This window comes from Petromyzon marinus, chromosome 10 (assembly GCF_048934315.1).
Source record: "Petromyzon marinus isolate PM22_M1 ecotype Great Lakes invasive population chromosome 10, UKy_Petmar_22M1.pri1.0, whole genome shotgun sequence".
Taxonomy (NCBI): Eukaryota; Metazoa; Chordata; class Hyperoartia; order Petromyzontiformes; family Petromyzontidae; genus Petromyzon; species Petromyzon marinus.
In genome coordinates, this window is record NC_133676.1 from 16675741 (window position 1) to 16693390 (window position 17650).

Consider the following 17650-nt stretch of genomic DNA (forward strand, 5'->3'; position numbering starts at 1 on the left):
TTACATTTAAATATGATTACTGAAGGTAAACTGTGCATAAATATATCTGCTACTTGCGATACAATTCGAGTAGTAATTGGATTTTGGCATTCTTGATGTTCTGTTTATGCATGCAAACACAGTAGCATACACCACTAGTCCAATTATTTTTCAAGTAACACATATAAATGACTATGTTATGCACGAACATAAATCACCATACTGCATATTCCCAACCACAATATATACTCCGTATGAATGTCACTCTCATAATGCAATGACAATGTTCTGCATTCCCATTATGCCATCACAAACTATTCAGTCTCACAAAATGCAAGCAACGTGACAAGTTCTTTTCAAAAATATCTAAAATAGACAACTATAAACCACCACTGCTTTATTAAGCATGAGCTTTGATGTATTCTTTTCAAATCAGATAAGTCCATTTCACTCAAATATGTGACCCTTTTCAAAGTACAACATGTAATTTTGAAACACTGTTTTTTTACAAGTGACGTAAATTTAATTACAAGATGTATTTACCTGGAACTAAGACCTTAGAAAACCTGCATTCAAATAGCATCTAATCTTTGCAGTGGAAAACATGTTTATCTGGTCCAAATGTTGTTTTTGCGTTTTCCTAAGGAGGGATTTTTAAATAAAAGATATTATGATGATTAACATTCACAATGTAAATTATTGATGTAAATAAGGATATTTATGTTATGATTGGGTAATAATAGCCACATGATAGGACATGCTTTTTCTAAACACCATTCAACATGGCTTCTATATCAAATTGAAAGAACACTATCTCGTGATTTAAAACAAATATCATTGTCTATTATTATGTTTATTATAATTAAATGTTGCTTGTCATCATTGTTGGACCAGACAAACACATCTTGTCTCGATGAGGCTCATCGAGGGGCCTCAGTGCGCACATTTAGTACTGAAAAAGATAAAGAATAACCGCAACTTCCGCAGATTTAATTTAGATGCCATTGTTGGCTGATATTTTAGAAGCATATTTTTGTTGCAAAGGCTGAATTAAATTGTCCAGGGTCTTCTGAAGAAACCGTGAAATTCTCAAGTAAATGCACCGCACTTTGGCATTGCCTTGCATCAATGCGTGTGGGTGTTCTATTGTTTTAATAATGCTTGTAAAATACAGAGTGGGAACTGCTTAATTAAAACGGCCTTTTTATTCGGTTGAACTATTTTGCATCCGTAAATTCACGCTATTGAACTCACGTCTAATTGATGTTGGCTCCGGGTATCGGAATCCCTGATTTAGCTCACACACTAGGGGTCCTTAGACCTGCTGTGCTCAATTGAAGAATTTTAATGACCTTGAGATGCAGATGGTAAAGAGCAATTAGAAGGATTTCCAAAAAGTTGAGTAAACGTTCACCCACTGCAAACATCAAACGTCTTCAAAAGCTTAAACTCGATTAAAACAATCAACCGCTCCCCCCCCCCCTCCCATGTGCTGTTGTAAGAGTTAAGCGTGGTTTAAGCTTGTGCATTTTAAATGTATTCGTGAATTGTCCAATCACTCTAATGGTCATTCTGCTAACTTGCCGAGAATAGTTGTACGATAATTAACACGAATGCCTGGCAATTAGTTTGGCAGCGATTCCCCAAACAGCTGAGCAATGGTTAAAGAGAACAGACAAGCATCTGTAAGAACAGCGCAACCTGGTCCTGTATCCCACACTGGAATTCCAGTAAGATGTTGGAGAAATAGCTCAGCTTTGTCAAATGAAAATGCATCGACTAGACGTTGAGCAATTTAACGTTAAAAAAACATAATTATTCCTCCTTAATGGCTGCCACTGGCATTGTGTGTTGTGATTTATGCATTGATTTGGCACTATCTTCTTCATTAGAGCTGCATGTAATTGGGTAGAATCCATCACGAGCAGCTCATTTGAGATTATAACGTATTCACTGCGTCACAAATGCCTTTATTCAACCAAATAAAACGGCGTATGCATTTCATTCAGTTATAAAGCAAGATATGATATGATTTCACAAACACGTATGTTAATTAATTAAGAGCCAAACACACACTCACAAGAATACACACAAAAACCCATTAGCACTGCAGACCTAGAAAGAAACTCAACACGCCATTAAGCGTTAACTAAGGATATTTGTAAAAAAAATAACACATTAACACAAATACACAAAGATCCCTCGAATAGCCTATAACAGACTGCTGGGGCAAGTGCTGTGAGTGACCACCCATGAAGGCCGGCACGGCACACGAGGGGGTGGCTGGCCAGCACCACGCCTGGGCCCCTTTGTCTACCCAGTGACGATGTTTACACATCACACCAGGTACTCATTTTTGAGCCTGAGTCGACCTAGGGGAGGCCCAGGACCGGTTCAGATAATAGTCACTGGTGGTGTTGGTCGTGAGTGGGAATCGAAATCAGGTCGCCGGGTTCGTAGCGCGGCGTGTGCTAAACTCTCCCCAAACACACGCACACATTAACGCTCACATTAACACTCGCATTAACACTCGCCTTAACACTCACCCGCTCTCACTCACCCACTCACAAAGGAAACAAGTAAAGGGTGCACAAATGCCACGGGAAGTTGAACACGGTTTTGATGAGAGGCTTGAAAGTAGAGAGAGAGAGAGAGAGGAACCGGTGGAGTTGCCTTGTGGGGTTGGCGGCGGGGGTTCTCGAGATTGGAGATGAAAAGCTCACCTGTGAGGTTGCTGAGACGCAGCTCCTTGAGGCCACTGCGCATGCCTCCGTGCTTGCGGTAGTTGAGGAACACGCTGAGCGCGTAGCGGTCTTCATACAGCTTGGTGCCACGCACGATGCGTAGGTTCTCAAGTGGCAGGCGCTCAAACTCATTGATGGCCACCAGCACATAACCAGACACTTCCCGGATGGCCTGTTGTAGAAATCATCATCATTATCATCATCACGGATCATCATTGATCATCGTCGTCATCATCATCATCATCATCATCCCCTGTATAAATGTCACTTTGTTGGAGATTGGCTAAAGTAATTCTCAACTTTTCCTAGATCTGCCAGCTCAGCCAGGTAGCATCTATCACGAGCATTCATTATCGGCTTTGTAAAACCTCACGTCTACTATGCATTCTTTTAGGCGTTGTAATTCAACCTGAATCTGACGTTTCTATACCCAAAAAATTCTAACGCTTACAAATTGTTATTTAGAAATATGATAAGCAAAAGCTAGATTTTTCGAGTCTCCAAATATGACCCCATCTCAAAATGATGATTAATTTAGGCAGAATCTGTGCTCAACCAGCTAATTAATAACTCTGGTTCTGCATACAGGTAAAACAATTGAATAAAACAAACCTCTAAGCTTGTTGTGTATTCTGTTCAACGACACACTGGAGTGCAAAACACGTGGACAAGAACTCGGCCCTACAAAATGCACAACACTGTTGGGCAATTGTAGCGCATTGTTCGCAAGGCCTAAATCGCCAATTAATACACAGAAGAGAATTCAGGTACAATAGTTTGGTACTGTTGCTCTCACATGGCAGTGGTACACAATCATCGTGTGAATGCCTTAGCCAGACTGCCATCAATACACTGCATCTATTCTGCAGGCATTGCAATTCAGAGCCTGATCGGCTCATAGCTCTAACATCCCGAACGCTTCTTAATAGGGGGGGGAATGCCACACAGGATCTGCATGTTAAGCTGCCCGATCAACAAAACCAATTTACTTGATTCCCCTCAAATCAAATTATATCCTCTTCTAAGAGCCTGCTATACTACAATTAGCCATTACCATGCACGGGGAATGCACATTCGTGCTAGTCACTTTGCAGTGAAGCGTTAAGCAACGTGACACAGCTTCTGTCGTGCCTGACAGACACAGCGGGACGCGCACACATTATGGCTGGCAACCTGCCGATCCAGGAGGTCGCACCTGATGCTGCAACTGTGACCCGTAGATATTTCAGTGGGTTTACAACAATACCCATCCATTATCCTGAAACGCATGGCTACATTGTTGGTCTGTGTATTTGCGCCAATGTTCTTCAAAGCATAAACTTGGCTGGTGGTCCTGCCACAATCATGTAGCCTGGCCATCGAAGCCTTCTGTGGTCTGCTGACAACAACAGCTACGTACCTGCTGTGTATTCTTTCTGAAAACACTCATCCGTCCACAATGAAAACCTCCGTGTCTATTTGGTATGCGACTGGCAATTTCTAAAAATGTCTCCACAAGCCTCGTTTCATGCAATATAATGCACATGCAGTTGTGTGCGCCTGCAATTTCAGAGTTCTTTTGAATGTCCTGGCTCCAACATAACTTGGTGAGAGACAGATGGTTACGTGAGTGCTACATGCCATAAAAATCAAGTATGACAATAATAACGTTTTCATAAAAAGACGAGCAAAGAGATTAAAAACAACACAGTCACGTGCATTTTTTTAAACTGTCATTTAAAAATGGCTCAAATAAAACTAATATATTACATCTATTGTACGAAGTTGTGTTTGTGTTTAAAAGTCCCATTATTTTCATGCCAGGAATCTTTAAAAAATCTAAATAAACATCTGTTAGCTCCCACTGTACATATTGTGGGCGCAGCCTGGCAGGCAGTCCAGAAGCAGTCAAGGATAACCTCGCTGTCTAAAGAATGATTGCCGCATGCTGGACTGTTTTAGTTCCAATGTGCTTGGTTTTTAATTTGATATTGCTTCACGGTGCGTGCTGTATTGGACACCATAATATGTGTCAGTCAATCAATGTCGACATGTCACACACGGAAAGTCCCATGCAGCCATCTACTCAGCTATAGTTTGCAAGGGATATCCATTGGTGCATTAGCACAGAGCAAGAGGAACAACGTGAAAGTAATCCGTACAGAGGAGCAGGTTGCTTCAGAGGTGCAGGAAAAAAAATAGTGCTTAAATTATATTTAACAAAAAACAATCACAATGTTGGCAATGTAAACAGGCACATTGCTCCAACAACAGACGTTTTGCTTGTACCAAAAACAAAGAATGAGGTAATGAATGCTTGGAGAGGAGATGTGTCCGAGTCAACAATGAATGTATGATATCGAATTTGGACTGTGAAGGCGATCATGAAATTTTACCATAAAATCTAAAGAAAGGCAGGTGAAATGCCAGGGTTGAGGTTAGCATTCGGGATGTACAGCCCTTTATAAATCCAATGCTATGATTCTCTGCGCGTTGGTGTAAAGAAGTATTTATGTGTGGGGAGTGGTGGGGTAGTGATCTGTGCACCGTGCGACGAACTCTGCAACCTGAGTTTGATTCTAGGCCATAGCAACCAAAAGTGAAATGTATTCTGAACCCCCACAGGCTTTAAATGGGCACTTGGTGTGGTGCGTGGTGCACATTCATAATCTCGTGCTTTGGTGACAAGGATTAATGGATTGCCATGGGATAGGGATTGGTGTGGGTTGGTGGATTGTGACTTGGTCGATTATAATGAGCTGTTGCAATATTATTATTGTCATCATCTTCATTTGTTATTAACTTAAGTTGTCATCATCATAACCTCTATAACCATCATCATCATCATAACCTCTATAACCATCGTCAGCATCATCATCAGCATCATCATAACCTTTATAACCATCGTCAGCATCATCATTATCAGCATCATCATCATCAGCATCATCATCAGCATTATCATCTCATAACCTCTATAACCATCGTCAGCATCATCAGCATCATCATCATTAGCAGCAGCATCATCATCATCAGCATCATCATCAGCAGCATCATCATCATCAGCATCATCAGCAGCAGCATCATCATCCTCATCACGATCATCATCAGCAGCATCATCAGCAGCATCATCATCAGCATCATCATCATCATCCTCATCAGCAGCATCATAATCATCATCCTCATCACGATCATCACTTTAATTGTTTTATATAATGCTAAGCCAAAGAAGGCATCGAGTTACAAATGCACACCACCTCAGTGGAGGGTGAAGCAACTCCCCCTCACACTCATGCTAGTGTGTGTGTGTGTTGTTGCTCCACGTGAGCATGAGAGTGTATGCAAGACGGATGGAGCCTCATTGTATAACTTTTCGACAGGGAGAGAATTCTGACATCAATAGACACGGCCCTGATTTTCCCGCAGCACTCCAATGATGAGTGTGGAATTGGGCTCCACCCTTTCACATGGCCAATCGGGCAAAATACCGTCTCGTCAATTTTGGTGGAATCACGTTTGTGGAATTTGCAGCTCTTTATGGAATTCTGTTAAAGCTTGAAAACGTATTCACATGAATTGGGCCTTACGTCTCATTGTCAGACATTACAGTCACTTATGATTATATCTGAATTACTATGATCATTAACAAATTTGTTTTTATTTATGCCATGCTAAGAGCACAATATCGAGCATGCATACAAAACAACTTGGTAATTCTCTGCAAACAATGTTATATATGAGGAAGAGTAATTCATACAAAGTGGGTTGGTGGTAAATTCCTAGCTCATGCAATGTTATATGAACAACAGGCTCAAGAGCAGACGTCTAAAACAAAAACACGTGCAATTTTTATACAGCTCTATTGAGCTGTAAAAATGGAATTCCATGCTACACCATCCACTAAAGCACACACATATATCGGTCTATAACATCTTTCATTGTCTATTCAGTATGTCATAGATGGTGCACGCGCAACCAATTATTTACTTTACATAATTTTTTGGTTTAGGATTATGTGTCTCTATGTGATACTGGGATTCATTAATAACATCAGAGTGGAAGACATTTTCCCCACGATAACTCAGATTCCCAGCGGTGCTGAGAATAGTTGTATGTTTAAGCAAAAAAAGTCACTCTGGCACAGCTTGTTTAATTGAAAATGTTCCCATTGCATTCCAAAACTAATTAAAGGGGCTTCACATACCCTGCAGAGTTCGGTGACTGCAGGTTATACAAATGCCATTTCCATTTGTGGACGTGTTTTTGCAGTCCACGTAAAGTAAACAAGCCGGCACACACGTACAGCCAGAGGTGTTACTTTGCCCGGTCGATGGGTACACCACATCGTCCATTATAACCCACAAGCCTTGGCACTTTCTAACGTCAACAATTTTGTTAGACCAGGGTTCTTCTACGATTGCATGAAGGTGAGAATTCCCACGTGCTACAATGTCTAAAATGCAATGCTCCGGCACAAATCCAATTGCTGTGTTAATTTAACCCATTTAACGTCCGTGTGCTGTGTGCCAATAATACATGTGGCCAGAAGGAAAAAAATCATTGAATTAATGGAACAATGTTATCCACAATTTGCTTATCTGTTTAAAACCACTGCCCACATTGCTGTGGATTATAGGAGCTCTCGACCAAACATTTATTACAATGAAATAAGATAAAATGCTTAACAATAATGTAAAGATTCTCACTGGAAAACATCAACCTTTCATGTTTTATTCCAATGGATGCCTAAAATATGCGCAAAAGCAACTCAAGTGTAATATTTCAGAAATATGATAATGTACTCAAGGCAAATAATTTTAAACAGTATTTCACCGCTTGACAACTGAATAAAAAATTGCTATAAACAAAATATAGGTGAGAATTTTTTGTTGTATTTGTCTGCAATGTTTGTCAAACTTATAGGTGGACAGAGGCAGTGATGAAAGATCAGTGTGACTGGCTTCATCAAAAGTTCCTTCTGTAATGAAGAGCCATTGCCTGAAACGTCAACTATTATATATTTTAGCTGTTAAGGTGACAGTATTATTGACAAATGTGTTGAGTTTTTTTTGGTTATTTGTGCTTGCGCCCCACTGCCAACAGAGCAGCATCGCCAAATTATTTGGAGAAATGTGTCGGGCTGAACAAATGGACTCTGAGACTGGTAAGTTCTGCTTGAGTTTGCTTCAGGGCTTGAGAATCAGGTGTTTGTGGCCACACATACAGCTTTTTATATAAACCTGTGTATTACGTGAGGTTAGGAAAAGTAAGTGGAATTGGGCAAGACATGTCGTTCGAGGCCGATGGCAAAGAAAAACGATGGAGTGGCAGCCAGGGAACCGGATAGACCAGAGAGGAAACCCACCAGGGAGATGAAGTTTGTGTGCAGGTCCTCGCTAGATTATCATACCACAAGAGCATGATAAATGGCAGCAGCTTGGGAAAGCCCTTCATCCAGCAGTGGATTAACCACGGTTGATGTTGATTAGAATGCCAGGTAATGAATAGATTGCAATGGCACCACATTGTCTTTACAAGAGAGCTATAGTTCAATTCAATGGCTTCTTTAAAAGGTGTCATACAATTTTGGCAGGCCAGTCGTGACTGCGGTAATCAGTGAACCTGAAATTTACCATCACGGGATTCTTACCCGCAGAAAGGAGAGGTCCTTGTCAGCGCCAATGTTGGTGATCTCCAGATTTCCCAGCACCACCTGGCAATGCTCGTACGTCTTCCGAAGCGCCTGGTACTGGAGGTCCCTTGTGGCACTCAGACTCAGCTTGTTCTCTGTCCCCGAGCAAACTGCAACACAATCGTACAAGCAGTGGCATACCCATCACTATTACGAAAGCGCTGTCTGCGGTTTACCTCGTGACACGTGGCTAGCAAATGTCACCATTAAGTTGGTCTACCATTTCCTTGTTGGGGTAGGTGCAGACAATCCAGCACGTCATCGGAATTCAATTCCAACTTTGGATGATTATCCAGGTTATGTCTCTCTATAGTTTATAAAAGACATAGTGATCCATATTTGTTTTTAGGCAAGGTCAATAGGCTAGGAATACCTACGTTTTAAGTTACGTAATTCACATTCGTTTTAATTTTTAAACGTTTCTTGACTGGCATTTCAAAAACAAATACTGTGGCAGGCTGGTGGCTAAGTGGCTTAGGTGTTTATATCTATGATGGAATAACAGTCCTTATTACGGGATTCCAGGTTCAAATCCAGGCAGACTCTGATGTGTAGAGAGTGGATGGCCTCAGTTCAGTGAGGAACAACTTGGAAAGAACACCGCCCTACGAAGTTTAACGCCTCTCTTAATTCAATCTTATCCCAAACATAATGGTTAAAATGTTAAATGTACTGTATATAAATTGCTGGATGAAAGCCTCATTCACCAATGCTGTTGCCTAAATATGAATTAGCGCCATGCATTTTTTTTGCTACACGAGGACGATTTAGGAGGCTCCATGAGCATCTACTGGGGACCATTCCCGAACGGAATGCAAAGCTCTGCTGACTCTAAGAGTTTGGGATGTTCCTTCTCCACACAGCATGACTCTGGAAGCACATTGCAATGTAATTGATAATAAGTCCGACTCTCTGAGTTGCATTGCCAGGTTTGATGTCTTTGCATTGACAGGCTGGATGTCTCACTAGCACATCCACCGTTGTGGTGGTTCTCTTACATAGACATGCTAATCTCTTACAATACGATGGTCACCTCCACAGCCTCAGGGCGCCCTCCGATCTACCATTTACATGCAAATACCATCTCTAGCCCCGCCCACTTACCCTTGGGCTACACACAGTACAATGGCTACCTCCACAGCTTTGGTGGCCCCCTACAGGCTAATCTCTCACAATACAAAGGCCACTGCCCCCAGCCTCTGTGGTTGGACCATCTCTAGCTCCACCCACCTACCTCGATACACCCATCTCAGGCCTATATAAGACCTTGTCTCAGCAGCTTTCTCTCTCTCTCTCACCTGAAGACAATTGCTTCTGTTGAGATCGAAACGTCGTGATATTTTTATTATTTTTCTATCTACGTGGCTTTACTGAAAGACACATAGAATATGTATTCCTGCAGTCACGAAAGCTTTTTAGTCAAAATTTGATAAGTCGTTTGAATATATACTTTTAACAACATTATTCTGACTTAATGGTGAAAACAGATCTGGTTTTTCCAAAAAAAGAACATGATAAAGCATAGACAATAAGAGTAAAAAAGTGAAAAAAATATCACGTCGTTTCGATCGCAACACAAGCGGTCGTCATCAGGAAAGGGGGTTATTATTGTTTCTATCTACGTGGCTTTACCGAAAGAACCAAACAATGTGAAATCCTGCAGTTACGAAAGTTTTAAGTCAAAACGTAGACAATACGTATTTTTGTTCTTGCCTTGAAGGGTAATGCGTCACTTGCGAAAAGAAGCGTACATTCCAAAGAGGCAAAACTGATCAAAATTTATTATTAAACAACATTAAAATAACGTAAAATTAACAACGATTTTCATAAGGAGGCCGAATAAATATTCTCTAGGTACATTTATCTCACAAGGCACAATATTCTGCTGTCATCACATGTACTACATGCTTTGTGTAGGAATATACGACTTCCACACACAATTGCTATCTTAGCCCTTTTCATGGGGAAGCAGAGAGTAAATTTAATTTCGTGCTCTATGACATTCTTAATTAACAACTACAGTTTTGGACAACTAATAGTAATGAATAATGAAAGTCTTAAAAGTTATTTATTGTATTAATACCACCCAGGAACTATCTCCCACGAATATTCAGGGTTTGCTGGACTATAGAACGCAGTGTTCTTTTGTTTCGCTAGCTTTGTTCAAGAGTTGGTTAACACTGGTAAATAAATAGCATTGCAGTATTACCATTAACATATTTGATTAAGGCCAGCATCTGACGTCCTCCAGTGCCTCCGCTGTCTTTGCATTCAACTTTGTGTCAAATAAATGTTCCAATCTCGTGTATTATCACAATTTCAAATAAAAAAAACTACTTTAATAGAAATGTCCCATGAGTCGCTGCATTATGAGAGATCACTGTATTGATGCTCTCCTAGTGGGAATTAGTTAGACTAGCACATCAGTCTTTTAATAAAACTCTTGGAAATATGATTTATTAAGTAAAATAAATAAATCTCCCTCTGCTCCTCTCACTCTGCTCATCTATGCCTTACCTTGATTCCAACGGATAACCCATTGCAATGCCGCTATTGAAAATGCATCACCTTAGGAGAGAGCGTTTGTTTTTCTGAGCTGTAGACATGAACACTGAACTCTAATAGTCCTCAAGGAGCCTTGTACTATCACGCTACACATTAGTCACTGCACCTCTCACACAGCGGTGTCTGCACGAGCCCTCGCCTCGTACTCCTAACGACATTTAAGCACGCACTTTTAAACCGCGTTGCTAAATTACAGCGTGCGTGTGTGTCGTCGGGTGTTTATACACAGGCAGTGGTGCTGCACGGTGTGCACTTATTTGCCTGTGCATGTTGACAAAATTGTTCCTAGTTTTTGGTGGCACATGTCATCCGGCCCTTTGGATACACAGTCGGTGCATCACACGGACTTGCTGTGCCACAAGGTGACCAGCAGAGGAATAGCAGTGTCACAAAGGTCTCTCTCTCTCTGCGCAGAGTTCTAAAAATCTTTCCCCGAATGTCTGATATATTTTTTTCGGTGCCAGATGGCTTAGCGGTAAAGCGAGCGGCTGGAAATCGCTAAGGTTTGCGAGTTCAAAACCTGGTTGGGATTTGACTTAGTCCATCATCGCTCTGGGGTAGATAAATTAAGTACCACGTAATGGTGGAGTCAACAGTAGTCGTCCGATAGATAAACTTGCCCTTGCCATAAACACCCCTGGCTCAGGGGTCGTCAGCGGGTTGAGCACCAATGGCTCCATGCTCATTTCTAGCAGGAAATCACTTTGACTTCTTTATTGCCATGTACTCTGGTTTCTTTTCACATATAAACATAAAAAATATATATGTCACACAAAAAGGATTTGGTCAAACATTCAAAAAAATATATGCCTCAAAAAAGGACTGAGACTCAATGAAGCTTTTCTGTAGATTAAAAACCCCATTATATTCTGATTAAAACTGAGTTATATTTCCCTGTCATCACGCAATGACCCTATGTAAAACACAAAAATATTGTATAATCAGTTATTTCAATGTTTTATTAAATTAAGCCGAGAGGACATACACCCAAGTGGCGGAGCAATGAGATAAGCCCGTTTACGGGTGCAAGATTAATCAATGCACCACAGTGTCATGAGAGATGGCAGCTGCTTTGGGAGGCCTTCATCCAGCAGTGGATTCACCATGACTGATTGCTGTCGATTTAACAAAACCCAATTAATGGGCAAAGCATTAACTTTACATAATAAGCTTTATTGTTTACTTATGGCAGTATGTTGTTTATGTTGCCATTTCATATCCATGCTTTATTACCTTACATTATTTTTTGTTTGTTATGCCTGTCAAGCTGTATAAGCACGGATCTCTACAACACTACAGTTTATGATTCTGTGAAAATGATGATCATTGCTCCAGATTCATTTAACATTCAGCGGAAATACTTGAGCTCTATTTAAACTGTGCTGTGCCTGACATGGCTGGGTGGCTCAGGGGACTGATGCTGAGGTCAGGAGACTGACCCAGAGCTAGCACCTCTGGGATAAGGGGTTCAACCTGGAAATTGACCAACGGATTGAAAAAAACAGTTCTCAATCGGAGCCAAGCCATGCGGGGCCCCACCATGTGTGCGCGTTTTTGTGCATGATTTTGTGTGACCTATAAAAGAGTCTTGTGGGCTCTGCGGTGAGCACAATGCAAGAGTCCACTAAAAATCACTGTGCATATATTACGCCATTTTTGTGATTATAATTATCCTCAATTAAAGTCATTTAGCATCCATTTAAAATTGCGCTAATCGGGAAAGAAATTTAAATGCATGCGATGGCAGCACGCCACACGCATTCATCATTTTCAAATGCACCGAAGCAATATTCTGTGAAGTAAAATGTGTAATCATTTCATAAAGAAGCTTTATGTCTATGCTGTACATCATGCAGCGCAGAGCATATTATAACCCCATTACACAACATACCGTATGTCACCAGACAATCATAATGCAAATAAACAAGTCGAAACTGTGATAAATATTTTAATCTATTTTCCATTTGCAGACTCTTAATATAAGTGGAAGCCAATTAAGATTGGGCAGTTGGGGGGGGGTTGAAAATCCTTAACAATAAACAGTGTTAACATTTAAAATCACTCATTTAGAACACACATGGTTTTATTATCAGTAGTAGTATGTTCATTGCCAATTTTTTTTATAAAAACAATTAATACAAAAATGTGCACCTGCGAGATGCAACAGCATTTAAATCAAATTCAGATCAAAAGCAATAATTAGTCAATTAAATAACGAAATACGTGGAGTTATTAAAGACGTGCTTTAAACCAATGTTACGCAAGTTTTCTTTTTTCTCTATCATAATTTGACACCATTTCTAGTTGTAAGAAATTGGCGGCCTGCAATTTGTCCGTGCAATACCTCCCACAAACGCCTCCAATTACTACCATGGGAAGCTGACTTTTAAAAAAAAAGGTAAATGTCACATTCTTCTTACACAGAAAATAAATTAAGACTGCAATGGATTAGTGTTTAGCTGACTAGTATTTAAAAAAAAAAACATTAGTAATCCCAAAGGTTACTCCTTAACCATTAAATATATTGCTCTCTGCCATGTCCTCATATATCTCCTGGAATTTTAAGTTACCATGATTTTGTATTTTTGTTGGTGACACAACCAATGCAACCTCAAGTCACGAGACATATGGAACGTTGTGGTTTTGTTTAATCCCCGTATTTAAGAGGAAGAGCAGGTGACAAGGTTAATCCACCATACATTCCTCTTGTGACACAAAATAATGAGGCCTGTAAAGCATGGCTGCTGTTTTTATAGGTCCCTGCTGCCATGGCAAGCATGGCCAGTAAATCCATTATTGATTTTTTGAGTTATTTAACACTGCAGGACATAGTATTATGCACCATCTAATGCAAACTACACCTTGCCATTTGTTTGTCCTGTCAATAGTTTAATTCCTTTTTAAGTGACCTTTCATACTTAATATATATTCCTACCAATTATCCATACCAAAGTTTGTGAGCTCAATAGCAAAACAACTCAACTGAGTTGAATGAAAATTGGTTTAGTTATAAATACCCGCATGGTGGTATATCTCTGTAGATAAAGTTGTCACCTATGTCTGCGCCAAATTATTGGGGAATTGCTGTATAACGATTAGATAAATTCAAAGAAAATAACAAAAACTATGACGTTTCGATCGCAACACAAGCAGTCGTCATCAGGAAAAGGGGGTTAGCCTCCAAATGCAAACTGTTTATAAAGGTCTGAAATGGGCGTAGCCCAAGTATCAGCAGCATGGGCGGGGCAGCTGATGTTAATGCAAGTGATGGTACTCGTAGAGGGCGACGACAGAGCTGGTGGTGGGTTTCCACCAATTAAAGGGAAGATTGCTGCTAGAGGTGATTGTACTCATATATGGTCACGACAGCACTGGTGGTGAGCTTTCACTAATAAAAGGCTACTGCTAGTGGTGATGGTAGTAGTGGGCAGTGCTGGTCCCGGTGGTGGTGGGCTTCCACCAATTAAAGAGCTGCCAGGTCTAAAATGGCAACATTACAGCCAGTTATGACTTAAACTGGTTGATAACGTCCTTCCAGTTTGTACCCATCTTCTCGGTTGAAATTGTGTCTATGTCTGTATATATGATGGCTTCATGAACGAATCTTTGTTGATAGTCAGTGGGTTTGCAAAGTACCTTCGTCTTTGAGAAATCAATTTCGTGTGAGCCCACTGCATTAAAACAATGATCAGCCACGGTCAAGGTATTGGTCCGAGACATGTCGCTTAGTTTCCCCAATATAACTACTGCGGCAGACACAGCTTAGTTTGCAGACACAGCTTAGTTTGTAGATGCCCCGTCCATGCTGCTGACACTTGGGCTACGCCCATTTCAAACCTTTATATACAGTTTGCCTTTAGAGGCTAACCCCCTTTTCCTGATGACTATCGAAACGTAGTTATTGTTATTTTTTTTGAACCTATCTACGTGACTTTACCAAAAGGCCCAAAGAATATGAATTTCTGCAGTCACGAAAGCTTTAAGTCAAGATGAATTTGATTATTTGAAAAATGTTGTCATTGCACCATGAGCATGCAGAAATGCATGCTCATGCATTTACAAATTATGCCTTTGAGCTATGTTCTAGCAGATTGTTCAATTATAACTAAAATGTCAATAAGACATGTTGTCAAATAAAAGTATCATGGCAAATGTGACTTGGGGTTTGTGGTGCTAGTGTAAAATCATTAGTTAGCTGTGTTAGCACCTTTGAGATCCTGAGTTCAAGCCTCAAGGCAGACATTACAAAAAATAACACTGCATTAAAATTTTGAAATAATTCTCATCCACTACAAAGTGCAAATTTAATTGTTTTGGTCCACACTACAGTGACTCTAAGAGTGCATAAATATTCAAGTTTACGTTTGTAAATGGCTGCAACTCAAATTTTCATGCTAAAGCTTCTACCACTGTGCATGCATTACATATTTAATAATCACCAATTTGGTTGCAATGCAAGGTGTTAACCCAGCATGTAAGTATTTACCCAGTATAGGAGTCAAATGATTTATGTACATATTCCAGAACTGAATTATAAGGTTATATATTTTTTTAATGTAAGCAATTGTTTCCAAGTTGAATATCATTCTAACCACTCATAAAAAATCACAACGAATTTGAGGGCAAACACAGAAATATTTACAGAAACTACACCCAAAGTCAGTCACGGAGTGTCTTAATGGATACCACAGATTGTAGATAACCTTGGCAATTAAACAAACCACAGAAAGCACTACTTCGGCTATATTGAGTTCCTGAAGACGCTTCCAGCAGGCGAATTGTAGTGATGGATATGATGACGAGCCACAAGCAGGCAGTATTACCCGGAGATTCGGCACTACTTTGCCTGCTTCACTGCCCAAACCATATTCAGGTTGGGATGTGGCGCAGACCAATAAAGACATGCCTTGGGATGGCGGAAGTTGGTGCGTCTCTCAGAAATCAGAAACTGACCTACAAAGTTGGCCAGGAAGCGTCAGAAGAACAAACAGGGATGTTGTTAACCTATGAGTGCAAATTAGCGTTATCTCCCTCGTGTGCATCGGCTCCCTCCAGCTACTCTGGTTTCCCTCCCATTGTCCGAGCTGGCAATCACACTCCTCAGGCTCCCCACCCGACATAAGCCACATTACAGTTTTGAGGCACACTTACAAACAGGTATGTTCGTAGAGCCACGGCGACGGACAGCATCGCTGCCGGTCTGCTTAACTAAACGGGTGCGCCATTCCCAATGCACACACACACACGTCGCGTACCATTCGTTACGAGAATTGATGTCGTTGTGGACTCACGAGGTCCGGTGCCCCTGGCTTCTCGCTTTGAAGGTTTGCGCGTTAACCGAGTGTGACCGAGGAAGGCTCCGCGGGTCGGAGAAGGCGCAGGCAACGGCAGTCTCGCCAGCATCGGCGGAGGCCGAGGTGGCTCAACGCAGCCGTGTCGAGTTGCCCGTGGTGCTCGCCAAGCAGAGAGACCGGTGGCAACAAATTGGCATCCCTTAGCTCGGGACACCAAGGTGTATCTTTGCGTTCACAGAAAGTGGCAGTAATAGGAGGATGAGGTCGTACCAGGCTGACTGCTCTGGCTACACCTGCATTTGTTGTGTTGGCGGTTTGTTTGTTATTTGTTCGATGTGAAATCTGCAGTACTGAATTATATGTTGACTTCGTTACTAATGCTTAGATCTGAAGGGACTCTTGGTGTGTGCGTGTGTGGTTTATTAGTCCATGTGTTATAATGATTCAATTCAGAAGTTGATTCTGCGGGCAAGGTCTCTTGATTTTGAGGCGTGAGGGGGGAGGTCTCGAGAGTTATATTTCATTAACACATTCCTGCGGAAGGAGCTGGTAGGAACGTTGGGTTGCTCGGTCAATGGCCAGGGTCAACGGCGGCGTGTTGTATTCCGCAAATATGCCCGACTGTGAGGGTGGGCACAAGCCGGCGTGAGTAGGTTAAACGTTGAGTTTTATAAGGGCACCACGGGGTGACCAGCCCCTCCCCACCCAGCCCCACCCCTCCCACCCCCCACCCAGCCCCACCCCTCCCACCCCCCACCCAGCCCCACCCTCCCCACCCAGCCCCTCCCCACCCTCCCCACCCAGCCCCTCCCCACCCTCCCTTCTCCACCCAGCCCCACCCCTCCCATTTTTGGATGCACGACGGACGGACGGACACAATAATCCCCTGTGGGCTGGTGTAACCAGGAGGTTCCTACACAGTATTATTTAAGATCTACCTGCCTGCCACACACTTCGCAATTCATTAGTGATTTGTTTTTTGAAACTCGAGACCAGATGCGATAAAGTCCCATTTGTAGTTAATATAGTTCATGGATGATGGAAAGTTTTGCACGAGTGTACTATGTACGAGATTTACGAATATATATGGTGTGTGTGTGTGATTCCACAGCAGTGAAGCCGTCCTGCTGACGCCGTGGCCGCGACGCCGCCACCTCCAAGCCACGGGGCCGACGCTGCTCTTCCCTCACCACCCCCACATGAACACACACCCACACATAGAGCCCCCACATGAACACACACACACACACATAGAGCCCCCACATGAACACACACACACACACATAGAGCCCCCACATGAACACACACACACACATAGAGCCCCCACATGAACACACACACACACACATAGAGCCCCCACATGAACACACACACACACACATAGAGCCCCCACATGAACA

At 41.7% G+C, this 17650-nt stretch overlaps 1 protein-coding gene across 3 annotated transcripts in view; it reads right to left on the minus strand.

The window, feature by feature from the left end:
* Positions 1-17650, minus strand: part of LOC116940824 (receptor tyrosine-protein kinase erbB-4-like) — a 285921-nt gene that overhangs the window by 148431 nt on the left and 119840 nt on the right. For all 3 annotated transcript variants that reach the window (XM_032951051.2, XM_032951049.2, XM_032951050.2), the window contains exons 2-3: positions 8350-8501; positions 2703-2895 (exon numbers count right to left, since the gene is read on the minus strand). In XM_032951051.2, coding sequence (XP_032806942.1) covers positions 2703-2895; positions 8350-8501 — 345 coding nt within the window. The remainder of the gene's footprint in view (positions 1-2702; positions 2896-8349; positions 8502-17650) is intronic.